General features: G+C 46.7%; 1 protein-coding gene across 1 annotated transcript in view; it reads left to right on the forward strand.

Moving 5' to 3' along the window:
* Smc1b (structural maintenance of chromosomes 1B) overlaps positions 1-17,984 on the forward strand; it is a 53,029-nt gene extending 35,045 nt beyond the window's left edge. The window contains exons 15-27 of the mRNA XM_048339826.1: positions 811-917; positions 1,858-1,999; positions 2,578-2,723; positions 4,042-4,195; positions 6,726-6,824; positions 8,793-8,949; positions 9,832-9,986; positions 10,909-11,060; positions 13,744-13,813; positions 15,646-15,756; positions 17,042-17,162; positions 17,694-17,770; positions 17,856-17,984. Coding sequence (XP_048195783.1) covers positions 811-917; positions 1,858-1,999; positions 2,578-2,723; positions 4,042-4,195; positions 6,726-6,824; positions 8,793-8,949; positions 9,832-9,986; positions 10,909-11,060; positions 13,744-13,813; positions 15,646-15,756; positions 17,042-17,162; positions 17,694-17,770; positions 17,856-17,984 — 1,620 coding nt within the window. The remainder of the gene's footprint in view (positions 1-810; positions 918-1,857; positions 2,000-2,577; positions 2,724-4,041; positions 4,196-6,725; positions 6,825-8,792; positions 8,950-9,831; positions 9,987-10,908; positions 11,061-13,743; positions 13,814-15,645; positions 15,757-17,041; positions 17,163-17,693; positions 17,771-17,855) is intronic.
* The last annotated feature ends 273 nt before the right edge of the window (positions 17,985-18,257 follow it).

The raw sequence follows: 18,257 nt of genomic DNA on the forward strand, positions 1-18,257 counted from the left end.
TCCTAGGGCTTGAGCTCTGGAACTGGGGGCTGTCCCTGGGCTTTTGTGCTTAAGGCCAGGGCAGCTCCATTTCTGGCTTTTTGGGGTAGTTAACTGGAGATGAGAGTCTCATGGACTTTCCTGCCCAAGCTGGCTTTGAACCACCGTCTTCAGCCTCCTGAGTAGCTAGGATTACAGGCATGAGCCACCAGCACCTGGCTTAAAATCTGAACTTTTAAATTTATCTCTCTCCTACAAATGTACATAATGTTTTGAAAACTTGTTGAAATTAAGTATTATTTTGGGGGGATTTAGCTCAGGCTAGTAGAACTATGCCCCAGCCCTTTTGCTTATTTTTGAAATAGGGTCTTGATAACTTTGCCCAGGCTGGCCTCCGAGTAGCTGGGATTACTGATGTGAACCACCATGCTTAGTTTCCTAACTAAGCATGATTCTTAACTCTGTGCTCTAACCTTTCTTTCTTTTCTTAATCTGTGAGAGTTTTTTTTCATGTATAAGGAATGATTTGTGTAAAATAGCAGTATTTTGTTGTGGCTGTAGTAAATAGAGTCCTTCCAGCTCTATGTTAAACTGCATGAAGTCAAAACATTTAATAAAGCCAGTTATTAGTTTAACATGTAGTTTGAACATAGTTTAGCATAGTTTATAGGGATAACAGAAGAAAAAGTAGTGACCACAGACAGTAATATTGAAGTGGATTAGTTTTGGGCCTAATCTAGGAAAATCTTGGAGCAAAAAAGACTTATATTTAAACATTATCTATTTATTAAAATTCCTTGTTTAACCAGTTGTCTTAAAATAATTTAAAAGGTTGAAGATGACATATTCCAACAGTTTTGTGAAGAAATTGGTGTGGCAAATATTCGTGAATTTGAGAATACACGTGTTAAACAGCATCAAGAAGTTGATCAAAAAAGGTATGTTTACTAAAAGATATTGATGAACAGTTTACATATACATAGAAAGTAACTTCTTAATTTAGAGGAATTGTGCCTGGGGTAATTTTTATTTACGTTTATTAAGAAAGAATGAGCAGAAATTCATTTTCTTAGAAAAAATTAACAAACCTTAACAAAAAGCAAATATGACTTCTAGTTCTCTTGTTTGTTTTTTTTGGCCAGTCCTGGGCCTTGGACTCAGGGCCCGAGCACTGTCCCTGGCTTCCTTTTGCTCAAGGCTAGCACTTTGCCACTTGAGCCACAGCGCCACTTCTGGCTGTTTTCTGTATATGTGGTGCTGGGGAATCGAGCCCAGGGCCTCGTGTATACGAGGCAAGCTCTCTTGCCACTAGGCCATATCCCCAGCCCCCTTCTAGTTCTCTTGTAAGGAACACACAATGTTATACGAAGGAGTTGTCATTTAAATGCCTAAATACGATTAATCTACCTAATTGTGTATATGTATAGACACAATTTTTTTTATGTTACTGAGGTTTGAACTAAGGGCGTTGCTCTTGCTAGGTCGGTGCTCTACCACTTGAACACATCTCCTATCCCATTTTTTCTGTGTGTGTGTGTGTGTGTGTGTGTGTGTGTGTGTGTGTGTATTTTAGTGCTAGGGTTTGAACCAGGTCCTGGCCACTGTCGCTGAGCTGCTTTTGCTCAAGACTAGTGCTCTACCATGTGAGCCTAGCTCTACTTCTATCTTTTTGATAGTTTATTGGAGATGAGTCTCATTGACTTGCCTGCCTGGAACCAATATCCTTAGAGCTCAGTATCCTGAGTAACTAGGATTACAGAGTTGAGCTACTTGTGCCTGGTGTGATCATTACGAAAATTGGAAATGAGCTACATAGAGTTTTCTGTATGTAAAAGGAACTCTGCTTACCACTTGTAATGCTCGACTTTATTATACTAGATTGGAATTTGAAAAACAGAAAACTCGGCTTAATGTTCAAATTGAATATAATCAGAACCAGCTTAAGAAGAAACGGAGCAAGATCAACACATTAAAAGAAACACTCCAGAAAGATACAGAAGAAACTGCTAAGCTAAAGAAGGTATTTATAATGGGTGGCTTCCAGTTCCTCTTTACTGAAATTAGAACCTTCATTGAGCAGCCAGTTTGAATGCCTAAAGGTGTGTGTTAGTGGGGCGATGTCAAGAGAGAAGGGAAGGCAAGAAGGTGCCACAGATGAATCGGGAATGTAGTAGAAATCTAGGCTAGACCCACAGATTTAGACATGGCGCATTTAGGAGAATAAATTGAAACGTTATGAGAAAGGTTGAGACTCCGGCAGACAGAGCAACAGTGGGATTCTGGAGGGAAAGCCCGAGAGGTGGCACCGTACAGAAGCCTCAGGAAGTGATGAAAGCTGCTCAAAAGGTGGTCTGGAAGGTCACAGCATCAAGAGCACTTCTCATTGGACAGTGGGAATGAGGCAAGTCATGGCATGATCCAAAATGGAAGAGGAAGGCAGTGATAGATAGTGATTGCCAGCATACGCACAGTGGAACGATGACAGAGGTCAAGGCAGCACACAGGCACGAGGAGCTCACTTAGATTATCAGTAACACCAGAACGGTTGACCTCATTAATATAAAGGAGTTGTCTACAATGTGTATCTTCTGTGTTTAGGTGGAAGACGACTGTCTCCAAGAGGTGGATGACCTCATGGAGAAACGGCAGCAATTTATGGACATGTTTGTCATTCAGAACTCTGACACTGAGAAAGCTCAGACTGAGATCGAAGAGGAACGGAAAAAGGTTTTGGCTGTTAATAGGTAACTACGAATTTAACGGTTTGAAAGACCTCCATAATACTTTAAATATGTACTCTCAGTATTTATTATCTGAATTGAGTGTGTACCCTTTGTTGCTCTTGGTCACACATAAATCCTTCCAAATATTCTAATTTAGGGGAAACCCAAGAGAAGCAATTGTTTAGTGATTTTTTTAATCTATATATTTAGTTGAAATAGGACTACTTCTGTTTCTCTTCATATTCTTGAAAACCTTGTAGTCCTGCCTTCCTTCTCTCCTTGCCTACCTTCTTCACGTTCACTTTTGATTTTGCTTTCCTTTGTTCTTGGTCTTCCTTTGCCCTCTTTCTGGGTTCTGCTTAAGCAGTCACAATTGGCTCAGCTCGTAAACTCCTCCCTTCATAGTCAGCTGGGGAGTTATAGTAGTTATAGCCAAGTTATAGCCAAGAAACTTCAGGTTGTTATGAAAGCAGTAACTTTTCTGGATTTTTTTCTTAAGAAACTCTTGGTTTGAAGTTCTAAAATGTAGAACTTATGTGAGGGAGAAATTTAAATTGAAAAAATTATATAGATTTTAAATAAGAGTAATTGGTGCTGGGTATGACAAAACACACCTATGTCTCATCACTTGGGAAGTTGAGGCAGGAGGAATACACTTTAAGGTCACTGGGGCTATTTGGAAAGATAAATGATAAATATGCCCTAAAAAGTGTGTTTTTCCATCCCTGATTGCAGCCAGAAAATTTGTTACTTTGAAATACTTCTTTGTGCTGGGCATCAGTGGCCTGTATCTGTAATCCTAGCCACTCAGGAGGTTAAGAGCCAAGAATCTCATCTTGAAACCAGTCTAAGGAGACAGATCTGAAAGACTCTTATTTCCAGACAGCCAGCAGAAAGCTAGACATAGAGCTGTGGCTCAGGTGGCTCAGAAGGCCAGCTTTGATCAAAAAGACATGCGTGCAAATTCCTGACTACAAGCCTTAGCACTTGAACAAAAGAAATTGAAAGTAAACTTATTTCCTTGGGCTAACTCTTTCTATTCATGGCCTTTCTCTGGAGTGCTGATTTTTTAAGTCCCAAACTCGCACTTAAAGGAAAATCAGTCTTTCTAGTTATTTTTTTTAGATAGGGTCTCACTATGTAGTTTAGGCTGGCCTTGAACTTGCAATTCTACTGTCTCATCTATGAGAATTAGAGGTATGTCTAGGATGAAAGGTATTTCCCACCATACTGCACTTGAAAATAATCTTTTCAATGAAAGTTTACATTAGCACATTTATTCTTTGGTGCATCTATACATAATATATAAAATCACATTTCAAATCTCTGTATTTAACAGGGATTTGGGAAAATTGCAAAAGGAAATTATAATCATTCAGACTTCACTGGAACAGAAGCGATTGGAGAAGCATAACTTGCTGCTTGATTGCAAAGTTCAAGACATTGAAGTCGTCCTCTTGCTGGGGACCCTGGAGGACATAATTGATGTGGAGGTATTCTAGCAGATAGTATTTTTCTTCTTTTAAATGGTTTCTACAGAAGGATTATCATTTATAAATCAAGTAATGAGTTCACTTCCTTTTGGACAGTGTCACCCCTTCCATCCCTCTCTCTCAGTTTTTCCTTCCCATCCCCATCTAGAAAATGATTTTAAAATGTGGAGTTGGCTAGAACTGAATACAGTGTCCTTTGACTTTCTCCTCTTCCTCTGGCTCTATAGCCCCTTTATGGCTAGTATTTGCCCAAGAGAATGTCCACAGAAAAATCTACTAGGAGCTAGGTGTTGGTGGCTCAGCCTACAATCCTGTCTACTCAAGAGAGCACCGTGGTTCAAAGCCAGGCTGGACAGAAAAGTTTGTGAGACTCTTATGTCTAATTATCCAGCCAAAAAAATAAGTAAATAAAAAGAGGCTCAAAGATTGAATGATATCCTTAAACAAGAGAGCAAAGGGGAGGGCACCCTGGCCCCAGAGTTCAAGCCCCAAGAGCAACACACACACACACACACACCACACACACACACACACACCACACACACACACACCCTGCACTTAAATGCTTATAATAGTTTTATTCATAATTGCTAAAGTTTGAAGCAGCCAAAATAACCTTCCGTAAGTAAACAGGTGAGCTGGTGCATTGAGACATGGGGTAGAAAGTGGTGAACTATCTAGCCATGAAGAGACATGCCAGAGATTTAAATCCATATTGAAAGTCAATCATAAAAAGTAAAAAACTACACAGTGTATGATCCCAGGATCACACAGTATGCAATTGCCAAGGACTAAAGGGGCATGGAGAATAAATAGTATTTTCCTATACCTAGGTTTTTATCTGCAGATGATTCTAGAGCTGTGGTTTACTGTTCTGCCTAATACCACAGAGGTGGATACATGTTTTTCTTTATACATTTGCATAAACCCACATAGAATGTACACCAAGACAGCACTCTAATGTAACTATGGACTTGGGTGATTGTGCCACACTCTGGAGGGAGACATTGATAGACTCTCCATGTGTGCAGAGGAGAGTCATGGGAAATGTCTAACCTTTCTTCCCAGTTTTGCTGTAAACCAAACCAGTCTGAAAAAAGCAATCTAGTGTTTAAAAAGCGATGCCTCTGCCCCGGCTTGTGCTAGTCAGCAGGCCGCACTGTAATCCTGCATGTGTGTTATAAGGGAAGGGTGGACAGGAGGATGGTTCTCTTCAGACAGAAGCAAGTCTGTCATGTGAGCGACGCCTGCTTCTCCTGGTGTCAGGAGGATCCCACGTTGTTTGCAGAAAGCCACAAAGTCCAAGTTCTTTTACCAGGGACACTTCCTTGTCAGAAGATGACAGGCCCCTGTGGTAAGTGCCCTGACTGGAATGGTGTGAGCACATCTAACAGTGCCCAGGTACTGGAGGTGCAGAACGCCCAGAAGAGAGAAGGCACAAGGTACATTCTCCCCCAAAGGGCTGACCTAGTTAGTGGGTAGAAATCATTGTCATACAACAATTCCTGCAGTCTGTACACGTGCAGTACACTGGAAACTTCCTTTCCACTGGCAGATGCTGAGGCAGAACCATAGTTCTGACAAGACTCTTCCCTGTGGGGAGCTTGACTAGATTATTGCTTATCACGTCGCAGCGTGCAGAGGAGGCCTGCTGGGTGATGCTGCCTGGGTCCCCATGTCCCGCCTCACTGACGGGGCCACACTGTGAATTGGAGGCCCCGGTTGATGTGCATAGAAATCAAGGTGGCTGCTGTACCAGGCCAGGCTGGAACTCCCATTCCTGCCTCAGCCTTCCACCAGGTCAAGCCCAGCCATGGAGAGAAGTTGAATACAAACAAGGATAGTGGACCACACAGAGTCATGAGATTTAGAGCTTCTGAGTTACAGTTTCATATTCAAATTCAACCTCTTCTGTGAGCTAGTTTATCACGAGGTATACTTTGTATAAGAGGTATACTTAGTTCACAGTGATTTTCCTTGAGTTTGTGTGAGTTGGGAACATCTAAAAAGAAGGATTTTTCCCCTTATTGGTCTTTGTTTGGATCAGCATTAACTGAATAAGTGATCATTTATTTGTTGGTATAATATGTATTGAAATTGAAATACACACATCAGGCTTCGCACTAGGCAATGAAAACAACAGCCAGAAGTCTCTCCTCGGTCTAGAGGGTGGAGCCAGGCAGACAGGCAAAGGCTGATACATGCTAAAGAAGACAGAAAGGATGAGCAGCCCAGAGCGTTGATAGCATGGGCTCCCAGCTGTGGATGGCAAGGCCCAGGGCAGCCGGAGGAAGTGGCGGGCAAGCAGACACGGGGAGGAGGTGGTCCAGGCAGAGGGCAGTGCGCAAGAGTAGCACGCCTGCTTAAGTAGGGAGGCCTGCATGGTGCCCCAGAGTGGGCGTGAGACACTGGCACGTGTGCCATCGTAAGCTTTTAGTGTGAATGAGATGACCAGCAACTGAGGACAAGTTGAGGCGAGTGAGCACAGGTCCCCGACTCAGATCCGAGGAAGGTTTCTCATCTGTTTCAGTTGGGGACTGGAACAGAAAGTACCCGGACAACCACTGACGTCTATGAAAGGGAGGCGGCCATGGAAATCGACTACAGCCCTCTGCGGAGTGAGTTAAAGGTAATCCAGAGGTCTGCTGGTGACTAACTCAGAGCCGCATTGAATGTTTAAATCTGCAAGGGGAGAAGGCACGTGCTCCACAGTGCCAGCGCATAGCCCGGACCGCCATTCCACAGGACGGAGCCACTGGCTGTTTGTGCCCGCACTGCCGCCCTGTGTTTCTTAGGCTTCATCTTGAGACTGCATCTAAGGGCACAGTGACTACAGCCTTTTGGGGTACTGCCATTACAAGAGTAGGTTTCCCTGTCAAGTCCCAGCGATTGTCACCGGATCCGAGTGGAGGCACATGTGTATTCCTGAGCCCACGTCACTGGCCGGAGGGGCGCGGGGAGACAGCCTCCTCCGAGAGGGGGTCCCCCTGGGGGCATGGGCTCCACAGGCGGGAATGGCCATCAGCCAAGGGCAGGGCCTGTGCTGGAGGAAAGGCAGATGGAGACTTGGAGGCTCCCGCATTTTCAGACGCTCAGATGCTTGGTGAGATTTTTTTGGACTGTCTGTATCTGTGGCATTCTTTGATACTCAAAAACAGCTTTTATCTTCTCAGTCGTTTTCTACGTAGTGCTCTCTCCCATTGCATTTGTGTCTAGAGAGAATTTTATCTACCCTCACCTCATGACCCAGAAGAAATATATTTTTGTTTGTTTTCATTTGACTTTTTTTTTTTCCAGTCCTGGGCCTTGGACTCAGGGCCTGAGCACTGTCCCTGGCTTCTTTTTGCTCAAGGCTAGCACTCTGCCACTTGAGCCACAGGGCCACTTCTGGCCATTTTCTATATATGTGGTGCTGGGGAATTGAACCCAGGGCTTCATGTATACGAGGCGACCACTCTTTGCCACTAGGCCATATCCTCAGCCCCTCATTTGACTTTTTAATTCATCTGAAATTTACATTTGTATACTGGTATGGTTTAAACACTTCTTTTTTAAAATATAATTTTATTGTCATCATTAAGGTGTTGTACAGATGGGCTACTGTTGAATAATAAGTCAGGTAATGAGTATATTTTGTTTAGACAGTGTCACCTCTTCCTTTGCCCTCCCCATTCCCCTTCCATCCCCGCCCACAAGTTACATAGTTTTCCACATAGTGTCTACTGAGTACCATGCCTGCATTTCTTCGTCCTTCTTTCCTCCATTTCTGCCATCCCTTTACCCCCTCTCAAAAGACAAAAAACAAAACAAAACCAAAACCAAATACCACCAACAAAAAAAAAATCCATGTTTCCATTTCCTGGAATCTGTTCAACAAATTGTATTTTAAATATTCAGATGTATTACACCTGTGGGTTCCTCCCCTAAGGGTAACCTTCAGTCTCACTGTGTGTGAATGCCAGGAGTTGTGAATGTTATCATGCCCCAGTGTATTTTAGATCTATAAGCACTTATTTCTTAAGAGTTACTTTGTTTCAAAAATAGTCTTCTAAGTGAATTACACTCTCACTTTCAATCTCTCTGGAAGTCAGCGCTTTCCCAGGAAGGAACGGCTGTACTTCCCTTTCAGTTCATCCTCTTCTTCCATCAAGTTCCTGGCTAATTAGTAACCCCTCCCTCTGCTGTCTAGTACCTGTTTGCCCTGAGAAGAGGATTTTTTCCATCCTGTTGTAAATGCCAGTTTCTATTTCTGACTTCACTAAGAGCTTGTCAAAGGAAAAAACTAAGTAGTCGTATCACCACTCATCAGTGATCCATAGTGAGTGGTCAGTACTTTCATTGAACAAGGTTTGAAGTGATCTAGCCAGACTAAAAACCAAGAAAGTAAACCGGGTTTCAAAGGCGATGCATAGAGCACCAGAGCCTGAAAGGCCCGCGTGAGTTGGGAGCTCCAGGCCGTGCAGTGGACCTGCGGCTTCGGGGCCGGGGCTCCCGCAGGGAGAGCTGGTGGGTGGATGGCGACAGCCCCGAGCGCACACCTGATGTGAGCAGCCCACACAGTCACCTGCAAGTCACTCTTGTTCTTTACTAATGCTAGGCCCTGCAAAGAGACAAAGAAGTGCAGGTCTACTTGACTCTCCTTCAGGAGCAAATAGCATCCAAGGAAGATATTCTGTTGAAGACAGCAACCCCAAACCTGCGAGCCCTGGAGAACTTAAAGAACGTCAGAGACAAGTTTCAAGAGTCCACAGATGGTAAAGCTGAATTTATATTTATAGCTGTTAACAAGATCATGTTCCTAGTGGCTTTGATTTCTGTACCACAGGCCAACAATCTCAACGGATTGTAACTTTGTTCTTGTTTGGTGCTGGGAGTTTGAAATCAGGGCCTCGGGCTTGTCAGGCTGGCACAGTTCTGCTGAGCCACAGCTCCAGTCCTGTTTTACCTGTTTGTCTGTTTGTTTGTGTATGTGTAGAATAGGGCCTTCCTTCCTACCAAGCACACACCTGTCGTCCCTGGGATCACAGGCACACGGGTTCAGCTTCTCCTTCCATAGAGACCGCGTCTCAGACCTTTCTGCCTGGGTTGGCTGGGACTGCCATCCTCCCAGCCTCAACCTCTCATACAGCTTGGGGTAACAAGTGCTCGCCAGTGCACCCAGCTATAGACAGGAGGGATCTTACTAACCTTACCGCGCAGCCTGGCCTTGAACCAAGATCCTCTCATTCTCAGCTCCCGAGTAGCTAGGGTTACAGGTGTGAGCCACCAGCTCCTGACTTTTTTTTATTATGTATTTCCCTCTGTAGTCTTATAATTAGGTACTTTTAATATTGAATTACTCATTTGTTTCCCTATAAAATATTCTGCTTGTATTAAAAATAAGCTTACTGGGTTATCTTGGAATAGATATTTAACTTTTTAATAACAGCAAAATAGGCATATTCAGAATTTGGCTATTGTTTAGAAATGGTAGAAGACTCAATTGTAAGAGATATTCTCTTAGAATTAGTAACAGCTGAGGTGTTTTGAAGGTAAATTTAAAACAGTGTAACTGAAATTTCAATTAAAAATATTGTATTCTTTCAAACTTTAAGTGTCTGGTGGCCTCCAGATAAGGAACATTGATTCTCTCTTAGCTTTTGAGGCCAGCAGAAAGGAAGCCAGAATATGCAGGCAGGAGTTTGAGCAGGTGAAGCGGAGGCGATTCGAGCTTTTCAGCCAGTGCTTTGAGCACGTCTCCATCTCGATTGACCAGATCTACAAGAAGCTCTGCAGAAACAACAGTGCCCAGGTACCCTCCATCCCAAGCGGGCGCGGGGGTTTCGTGGCGCTCACGCTTGTTTGTTGGTGGGAATTAAATGCTACTACAGGCTTGAGGGCCTCCCTCGGGGCACGGCTCACCGTGTGGCCCGTGCGCTCGAGCCCATCTCTCCACGCTGGCAGCCACGCATCTGCTTTCCAGGCTCTCCTCATGGTGAAATTCCTGTCTGGTACTAATGGTACTTCTTTTGTGGTAAAGGTAAGGTCCGTGTGAAGGACCTTGGGAAGACGACTCGCCTCTGGAGTTGACTGAAGTGTCAAAGGACAGGGAAAGAACTGAAGCAGGACCCGAGTACAAAGATGTTCCTTCCACTGGTGGTCTTTTGGCTGTCACCAGTCAATTCTGCTGTTGATGTCCACAGCAAGTAACTGTGGAAAGCGTGGAATTCATTCCTGCTCTGCTTTTGCTTCATGTTCTTTTGTGACTGAAGTGATCCCAGAGTAGAGTTTTAGAATATTTTCAGAACTTTTATGTTCTAAAACTCCACTTACGTTCAATCAAGCGGGACTGAAGTGCGCCCCTAACTGCCTGGGCACAGGGTTTATCTGCACGGGGCCGGGGAAGTGTGGAGTTCGTGTCAGATGAGTGGACAGGGTGTCCACGACTGTTCCGTCAGGCCTGTGCTCTGAGGTCTCGCTGGCCGCCTGGCCTAAGGGCCAGAACCATGCACATGCAGGAGCGCTTTCTCCCCCTGCCTCAGCCCAGACAGCCCTGGGCTCTGCGCGTGAACATAGACTAGATACATTATTCACACGTTGTGGTATTTTCCCATCAAAACTGACAAAATCCGTTTTCGTCAACCAATATTTATGTTTAAACTATGTCCGCCCTGCAGTTGAAGCCAGTTAGCTATTTTTCTGAGAACAGCTAAAATAAATCATGTGTGTTTCAGGCCTTTCTTAGCCCAGAGAATCCTGAAGAGCCTTACCTGGAGGGAATCAGCTACAACTGTGTGGCTCCGGGCAAGCGGTTTATGCCGATGGACAACTTGTCCGGCGGGGAGAAGTGCGTGGCGGCTCTGGCCCTCCTGTTTGCTGTGCACAGGTAAGAGCAGCGCTGTCCCAGGGACTTGTGTTATACCGGGGACGGGCTCTATACCAGGGACTGGGGCTACCCCTGGGCAGAGAACCAGGGGACACATCTGCAGACAATAGGCAGTGTATACCAAACTGAGCTCCTCAAATTGTTTTACGCCTATAGCAATTTAAACAGCAAACCAAAAGGTCAGGCTTCAACAAATGCTATTAGCAATAAATTGTGACTTTCCAGCTTTCTAGAAAATCAAAAAGAAAAAATATTTGGTTTTGTTGTCCCAGGGATTGAACCAGAGCTTCATAAATGCTAGGCAAGCACTCTGCCACTGAGCCATCTCCCAGCCCCCAAAGGAGTGCTTGAGATGTCCAGAAGGGACATCAAGATGGCCACAAAGAAAAACCAAAATGTCAACTTGTATATTATTTCCTCATCCATAATATTTAGAGATCTGCTATTTGCGAAAGAATACCTAAGCAAAGGGTGTGTGCGTGTGTGTGTGTGTGTGTGTGTGTGTGTGTGTGTGTGTGTGTGTCTGCGTGGGGCTTGACCTCAGGGCCTTTCTTGCAAGGCTAACACTCCCACTTTGAGCCACAGCTCCACTTCCAATTTTTGGGTCTCACAAGGACTTTGCTGTCTGATGCTTCAAACTGCAATGCTTAGATCTCAGCCTCCTGAGTAACTAGGATTCCAGGCATGAGCCACCAGTGCCTGGTTTAAGTATTTCACTTCCTCATGTCCACTGACAATGGTGGCCAGTTGTTTTAGTTGCGTGACAGCTGTCAACACCATCCTGTGGCGGGAACATGAGAACACCCGAGTTCGGCAGCTGGATTTTACTAAAGGCCACAGGAAAGGCAGAGAGAGCAGGAGGCTCAAGAAAGCAGGTGGGGGCTGGGGAGATAGCCTAGTGGCAAGAGTGCCTGCCTCGGATACACGAGGCCCTGGGTTCGATTCCCCAGCACCACATATACAGAAAAACGGCCAGAAGCGGCGCTGTGGCTCAAGTGGCAGAGTGCTAGCCTTGAGCGGGAAGAAGCCAGGGACAGTGCTCAGGCCCTGAGTCCAAGGCCCAGGACTGGCCAAAAAAAAAAAAAAAAAAAAAAGAAAGCAGGTGGCTCTGAACCCACCATCGCCACAGAAAAAGGCTGCCACTAGGTGGCAGTCCAGGCCTGCATGCAACAGAGTTCCTGAGGTCCAGCACTGTGGCAGGCTGAGATCTAAGGATCATGGTTCAAAGCCAGCCCAGGCACAAAAGTCCAGAAACCTTCTCTCTCCAAATAACCAGCAGAATGACACACTGGCAGCATGCCTCAAATGGTAGAGGCTAGCTGTGAGCCAAAAACACAAGCAGAGCATGAGCCTGGAGTTCAAGCCCAGGAGCAGCATTTAGAAAAGGTAGAGAGCTGGGCACTGATGGCTCACACCTATAATCCTAGCTTCAGGAGGTTAAAATCCGAGGATGGTGGTTCAAAGCCAGTCAGGGTAGGAAAGTCTGTGAGACTCTTCACTCCAATTAACTATCAAGAAGCTGGAAATGGAGCTGTGGCTCATGTGGTGGAGTGCCAGCCTTGAGCAAAAAAGCTAAGGGACAGTGCCCAGGCCCTGAGGTCAAGCCCCTGGACACACACACACACACACACACACACACACACACACACACACACACCCCTCAACCAGAGCATCAGCCTAGCAAGTGTGAGGTCCTGAGTTCACCCTCAGCACCACCCATTTAAACAGTCACCATGGAAGGTATGTTTGTGAAGGTGACATGTAAGCAAAGAACTGAAGCAATTAAGGAAGCAAACCATGTGGATGGCTAAAGGAAGAATGTGCTCGGCCTGAGGGCCCGAGGCCTTGAGCCGGGCGGTGGAGAGCGGTGCGGTGGCCACGCGCACCGGTGCCGGAGGCTATTGCAATAAGGTGCCGATGGCTGCGGGTGGTAGCTGGCAGGCGGGGGGTGGGGACGGAGGGCTCGGGGTGACCCAGGGGCAGCCTCAGCAACGAGGACGACCAGCTGAAGGCGCCCCAGGGAGGAGGTGCGGGAGCAGCCGAGGGGCGCGCGTGGGGAGCGTGGGGCGTCGGGGGTGGGGGTGGGGGTGGTAAGGAACCGAGGCGTGCACCGCTGATGGGCGCGGGCATGTAGCCAAGCCCCCGCGGCCCTTCTGCCTCCACCCCTACACACGACGAAAGGGCTGGGGATGGTGTGTGCCGCGCGTGTGCTCCCGCCCCCGCTGAGCTAGTCAGATGCGGGGAGGAGGCTTTGAGCCCCAAGCCACTGGCGTTCAGGAGTTAGATGAGAAGTCGTCAGAAGAGACTCAGAAGGACCCTGGTAAGAGACCACATGTCCCCAAGTCACAGAGCAGTGGCACAGGACAGGGAAGACGGCCTCGTCCCCCTGGGGCTGGCCGCCTGCTGCGGACGAGGGATTGAGGACAGGACTTAGCAGCAGGGAGGCGACCGCTTCCCTCAGCAGTTTCCAGAAGTATGTCTTCCTCTGTGTGTGTGTGTGTGTGTGTGTGCACCAGGCAGGGGGCGTGCACTCTTGCGTAGCTTTTCCCTCAAGTCTACACTCTACCACCTGAGCCACAGCTTTACTTCCCAAAAAGATTGTCTCCTTCTATTATTGCTCACCATTCTGACAAGTAGTCTATAAAACAACAACACTGCTAAGTTGATTCTAATTTTTTTCTAGCTATCGGCCTGCTCCATTCTTTGTTCTGGATGAAGTGGACGCAGCCCTGGACAATACTAACATTGGCAAGGTAAGTTTTTCTCCACTTTAATTTGCAGTAGAATGGCTCAGGTCTAGGTTCGTGTGTAGTCAGAAGGCAGCTGACCCCAAATACACAGGGCCATAGGCGCAGTGCTAATAGCTCATTCAAACCAGTCCCTTAGCCCGGTGCCAGTGGCTGGCTCATGCCTACAATCCTAGCCGTTCCGGAGTCTGAGATCCGAGGATCTTGGTGCAAAGCCAGCGTGGCCAGGAAAGTCCATGAGATTCTTTTATTTCCAATTAACCACCAAAATCCAGAAGTGGAGCTGTGGCTCAAGCAGGAAAGTGCTAGGCTTGAGCAAAAAAAGCTCAAGGACGGCACCTAAACCCTGAGTTCAAGCCCGAGGACTGGCATGCACATTTGTACGCACACACATATGCATACACACACACACACACACACACACACATAATCGGTTCCTTTAAAGTATATGTTAAGTATCTAAAAACAAGATGCTTCAGTTGTTCCCTTTAGGTTATTGGTTCCATGGGCCAAATTAGTTATTAAAGTCCAAGAATAACATCTCCAAATAAGCTCCACAGGAATTAAAGGGTTCAAAGTTCTACTGCCCTGGTTTGATCAGAATGCATCCACTCGCCGTGCTTGTGCACAAGCCTGTCTTCGCTGAGACAAAGGCAGAACCAAGGCCAGCAATTAACTATTATCACTCTGTAAGTTATGCCGAGGGTAGGGTGCCGCGTAACTCTGAGTGAGTTGTACCAGCACTGGAGGCTGGGACACAGATCCACACGGCCGCCCCCCCACACTCCGTCCCCCCTCAACTCCCCCAAGTGAACTGCGAACATCCTGAGTGGCAGCCGCAGCACTTGGACAGAGGACGGTGCACACGCTGGGCAGTGCCTGCCTGAGGAATGGCGTCCACTGGGAGGTGGGTTCCACTCTAGACCCATCTTCTTCCAGAGAGGACGAGGTTCTGCATTTATGGCTGCTGTTTTTGCTGAGATACATTTCTCAGGCTTTATTAACACGCTGGCGAGCTGGTTTCTAACATGATCTTGAAAGCTTGGCTGATGGGTGCCCAGGAGGGGTATTCAGTCCTGGGGTGCTGCCAGGCGTGGCCTCTGGAGCTGCCCCCTGGATGGCTTCGCCCAGGAGTCTCACACCAAGTACATTAGTAGCCAAGGCCTGAGAGGGCTTCTAGGGGCACGAAGGTAGTCTTTCAGCATCTCAGCTTCCCAACATGACAGACAGGAGATACAAGAAGCTCTTAACTCTGCACCCAAACAAAGTCTGCCAAAGACTGCAGAGAAGTGAAAATATGGAGCAAAAGAAACTCTTGATTTGTCTCTTGAACACAGCGCTCTTATTCCAGAGTAGTTTTCTCCTCCCCTCATCATTCACCTTAGCTGGTGAGCCTTTCCTCATCTCTCCTGCCTCACACACTGCCTCACACACGTGTCATCTAAAACCTTGAGTGGATGCAGTCACCCGATTGTCTCAAGCAATCTGTCCTCCGGGAGTTGAGTTGATGGCTCAGTTCTCCTCTGAAGCAGCCTTTCCTGCTTCAAAACTTCATGTCTAGTATCTTGATAATCTATAGTTACCCTGTTCCCCCATCTGCAGGCTCAGAAGTAAGCAGAAGTTGGTTTAAGCACCAGTCCTTTTTCGCCTTCCTAAAAGGTCTGCAGGGTGGTTTTATTTGGATTGATCTCTTAGTTTAGAAGAGGGATTTACTGCATGTCCAGAAGAGCAAATATAGAATGTTCTCACCTAAAATGAGCAGTCAAATAGAAGAACCACTGCCTCGAAGCCCACCCGAGCCCTTTGCTTGCTGGTGAAGTGCGGTCATTTCCTCTCAGGTGTCAAGTTACATCCGGGAGCAGGCTCAGGAGCACTTCCAGATGATCATCATCTCCCTGAAAGAAGAGTTCTATTCCAAAGCGGACGCTCTCATTGGCATCTATCCCGAGGTACGTGCACGTAGCGTCTCCTAGACAGCCATTCCCAGGCACGCACGCACGCACGCAGCGTCTGGTAGGCATCTGTTAGGATGCCTTGTGGCCATCCCTGAGGTACAGATACTGCTGAGTTTCTGCAGCTGAGAAATATAATCTCACACGAGACGTAATCAGATAAGAGCTAAGAGTAAGTACTCAGGTATTTTGTGTGACAATACATAGAAATTTAAGATGTATTTTAAGGACAAATTAACTATACAGCACCATGACTTTTTGTAAAAATAGTACATTAACCTATGAAGAACAGACTTAATTTGGTATCTGAAGTTTCTATAATGTCTTTTGCAAACAAATGCATGACAATTAGGAAAACCCACATTCATAGAAGCTCCGGGTGGCCCAGTAACTTAGAATAGGCCATGCCTTTGTAAGCTATTCAGATACTTACCTGAGCTGACAGAGTAGAGCAAGCTTCCAGACAGTGGGCTTTTGGGGCTCAGGTCCTACTTCCCGAATGTTCCTTGAAGCTGAGAACAAATGTAACTTACATTCCTGTGAAGAGGATCATCCAGAAATAAGCTGCATGAGGTAGAAGTTCTCATACCAGGTAACTAAAAAAATACATGGCCCTTACACAAGGATGATAAGCAAATTCATGAAGCATTCCATATTTTCAAATCAGCCTTCCTTTTAAAAAAAAATCTTGGGGCTGGGAATGTGGCTTAGTGGTAGAGTGCTTGCCTAGCGTGCACAGAGCCCTGGGTTCGATTCCTCAGCACCACATACACAGAAAAAGCCAGAAATGGCCTTGTGGCTCAAGCCTTGAACAAAAGGAAGCTAGGCACAGTGCTCAGGCCCTGAGTCCAAGCCTCAGGACTAGCAAAAAATAAAGTGTAAAAGCTCTAAGGTAGCTATTTAAGAAATCCTGGTATAAACAGGTCACATCTATCTGTTCATGACCTTTTGGGTAAAAGGAGAGTCTTTTTTACTAACAAAAATCCAGACTCGGGGCTGGGGATATGGCCTAGTGGCAAGAGTGCCTGCCTCGGATACACGAGGCCCTAGGTTCGATTCCCCAGCACCACATATACAGAAAACGGCCAGAAGCGGCACTGTGGCTCAAGTGGCAGAGTGCTAGCCTTGAGCGGGAAGAAGCCAGGGACAGTGCTCAGGCCCTGAGTCCAAGGCCCAGGACTGGCCAAAAAAAAAAAAAAAAATCCAGACTCACTAATGGCCTTATTTTGGGGCACTAATCCTTTTCCCCTAAATGAGGACTTAACTGTTTTCCGTGTTTCAGCACAACGACTGCATGTTCAGCCGAATTCTGACCCTGGATCTTTCTCCGTATCCATGTGACACCCAGGGCCCAGAAGGCCGAAAAGTCCCGGATGCTCGAGAGGCCGGAGACTCCCATTCCCGTTAGAAGCCAGTGGCAGGCGCACAGCCCAGGGTTCAGTGCCCAGTTAAAAGCCAGGTCTGTGCGGCACTGAGGAAAACCCACCTCACTGGAGGCAGCCAGCTGTGGCCCCGAGGGAGCTCTGTCAGGCTCGCCCGTCTGTAGGGCAGTGCTGAGTGTGTATGATTGCTTAAGCACAATTTGCATTATTTTGGATAAGCTTGTCAGAAGTTTTTCAAACATCCACTCTGGTGTGCCTTGCACACTGAAGTGTTTCGAAAGAAACGCATCTTCCAGGGGAATTGATTCTGTGGCACTGAGCATGGAACCCACACCTCCCACACGCTACAAAAGTGCGTGACCCCTGAAAGACTCGTTTTTAAATAGGGTAACAGTTATTACTAAGTTGTTGAAACCGGATTTTATGGGAAACTGTTTCAGAACTATGTCAACATTGAAAATATCAATAAAAGCAACCTACTTTCCAACGCCTCCAAGTCTAGTTTCTATTAAGAACGCAGGCTTTCTCAGCCACCGCGATGCTCACACGCAGGAAAGGACGAGGCCCCTGGCATGACGTCACTCGCACCCACTGAAAATGGCTGTGCAAACTCCAGGACGATATTCTCTGTAAGTCTGTTTTGCGCCAAGGGCTGACCCGGCGCAGCCTCGTGAAGTCAGTCACTTTCGCACACTCATCCTTTCACGTCCACAGAAGGCACTTGACCTGCGAGGTGAACTGAGTCACAGCAAGACTGGGGTCTCAGAGGCTCTTCTTCCTGCGGAGGAAGCCTCCACGCGCCTCCTCTCAGGCCACCGGCGGACCCCTCGGCCGTGGCGCTGAGTGCCGGCTGACGCCCGTGTCCGTACTCCATGCAGAAGCCCTCCCTTCTGTACAAGGACATAGCCACTGGTCCTTCCAGGTACGATGGAGACACACAGCAGACCCACCACACCACACAAAGGCACACAGAGATCACGGGCGAGGCAAGTACAGAGCCTGCCAAGCATATTAAAACAACAAAACCCCGAACACATAGTGTAACTGGCTTTATACTTTCAGTGGTAATAAAATATTAGTTAATATGCCAATCTGCTCTGGAAATGGGTGGCCAGT

Source organism: Perognathus longimembris, chromosome 1, assembly GCF_023159225.1.
Source record: "Perognathus longimembris pacificus isolate PPM17 chromosome 1, ASM2315922v1, whole genome shotgun sequence".
Classification (NCBI taxonomy): domain Eukaryota; kingdom Metazoa; phylum Chordata; class Mammalia; order Rodentia; family Heteromyidae; genus Perognathus; species Perognathus longimembris.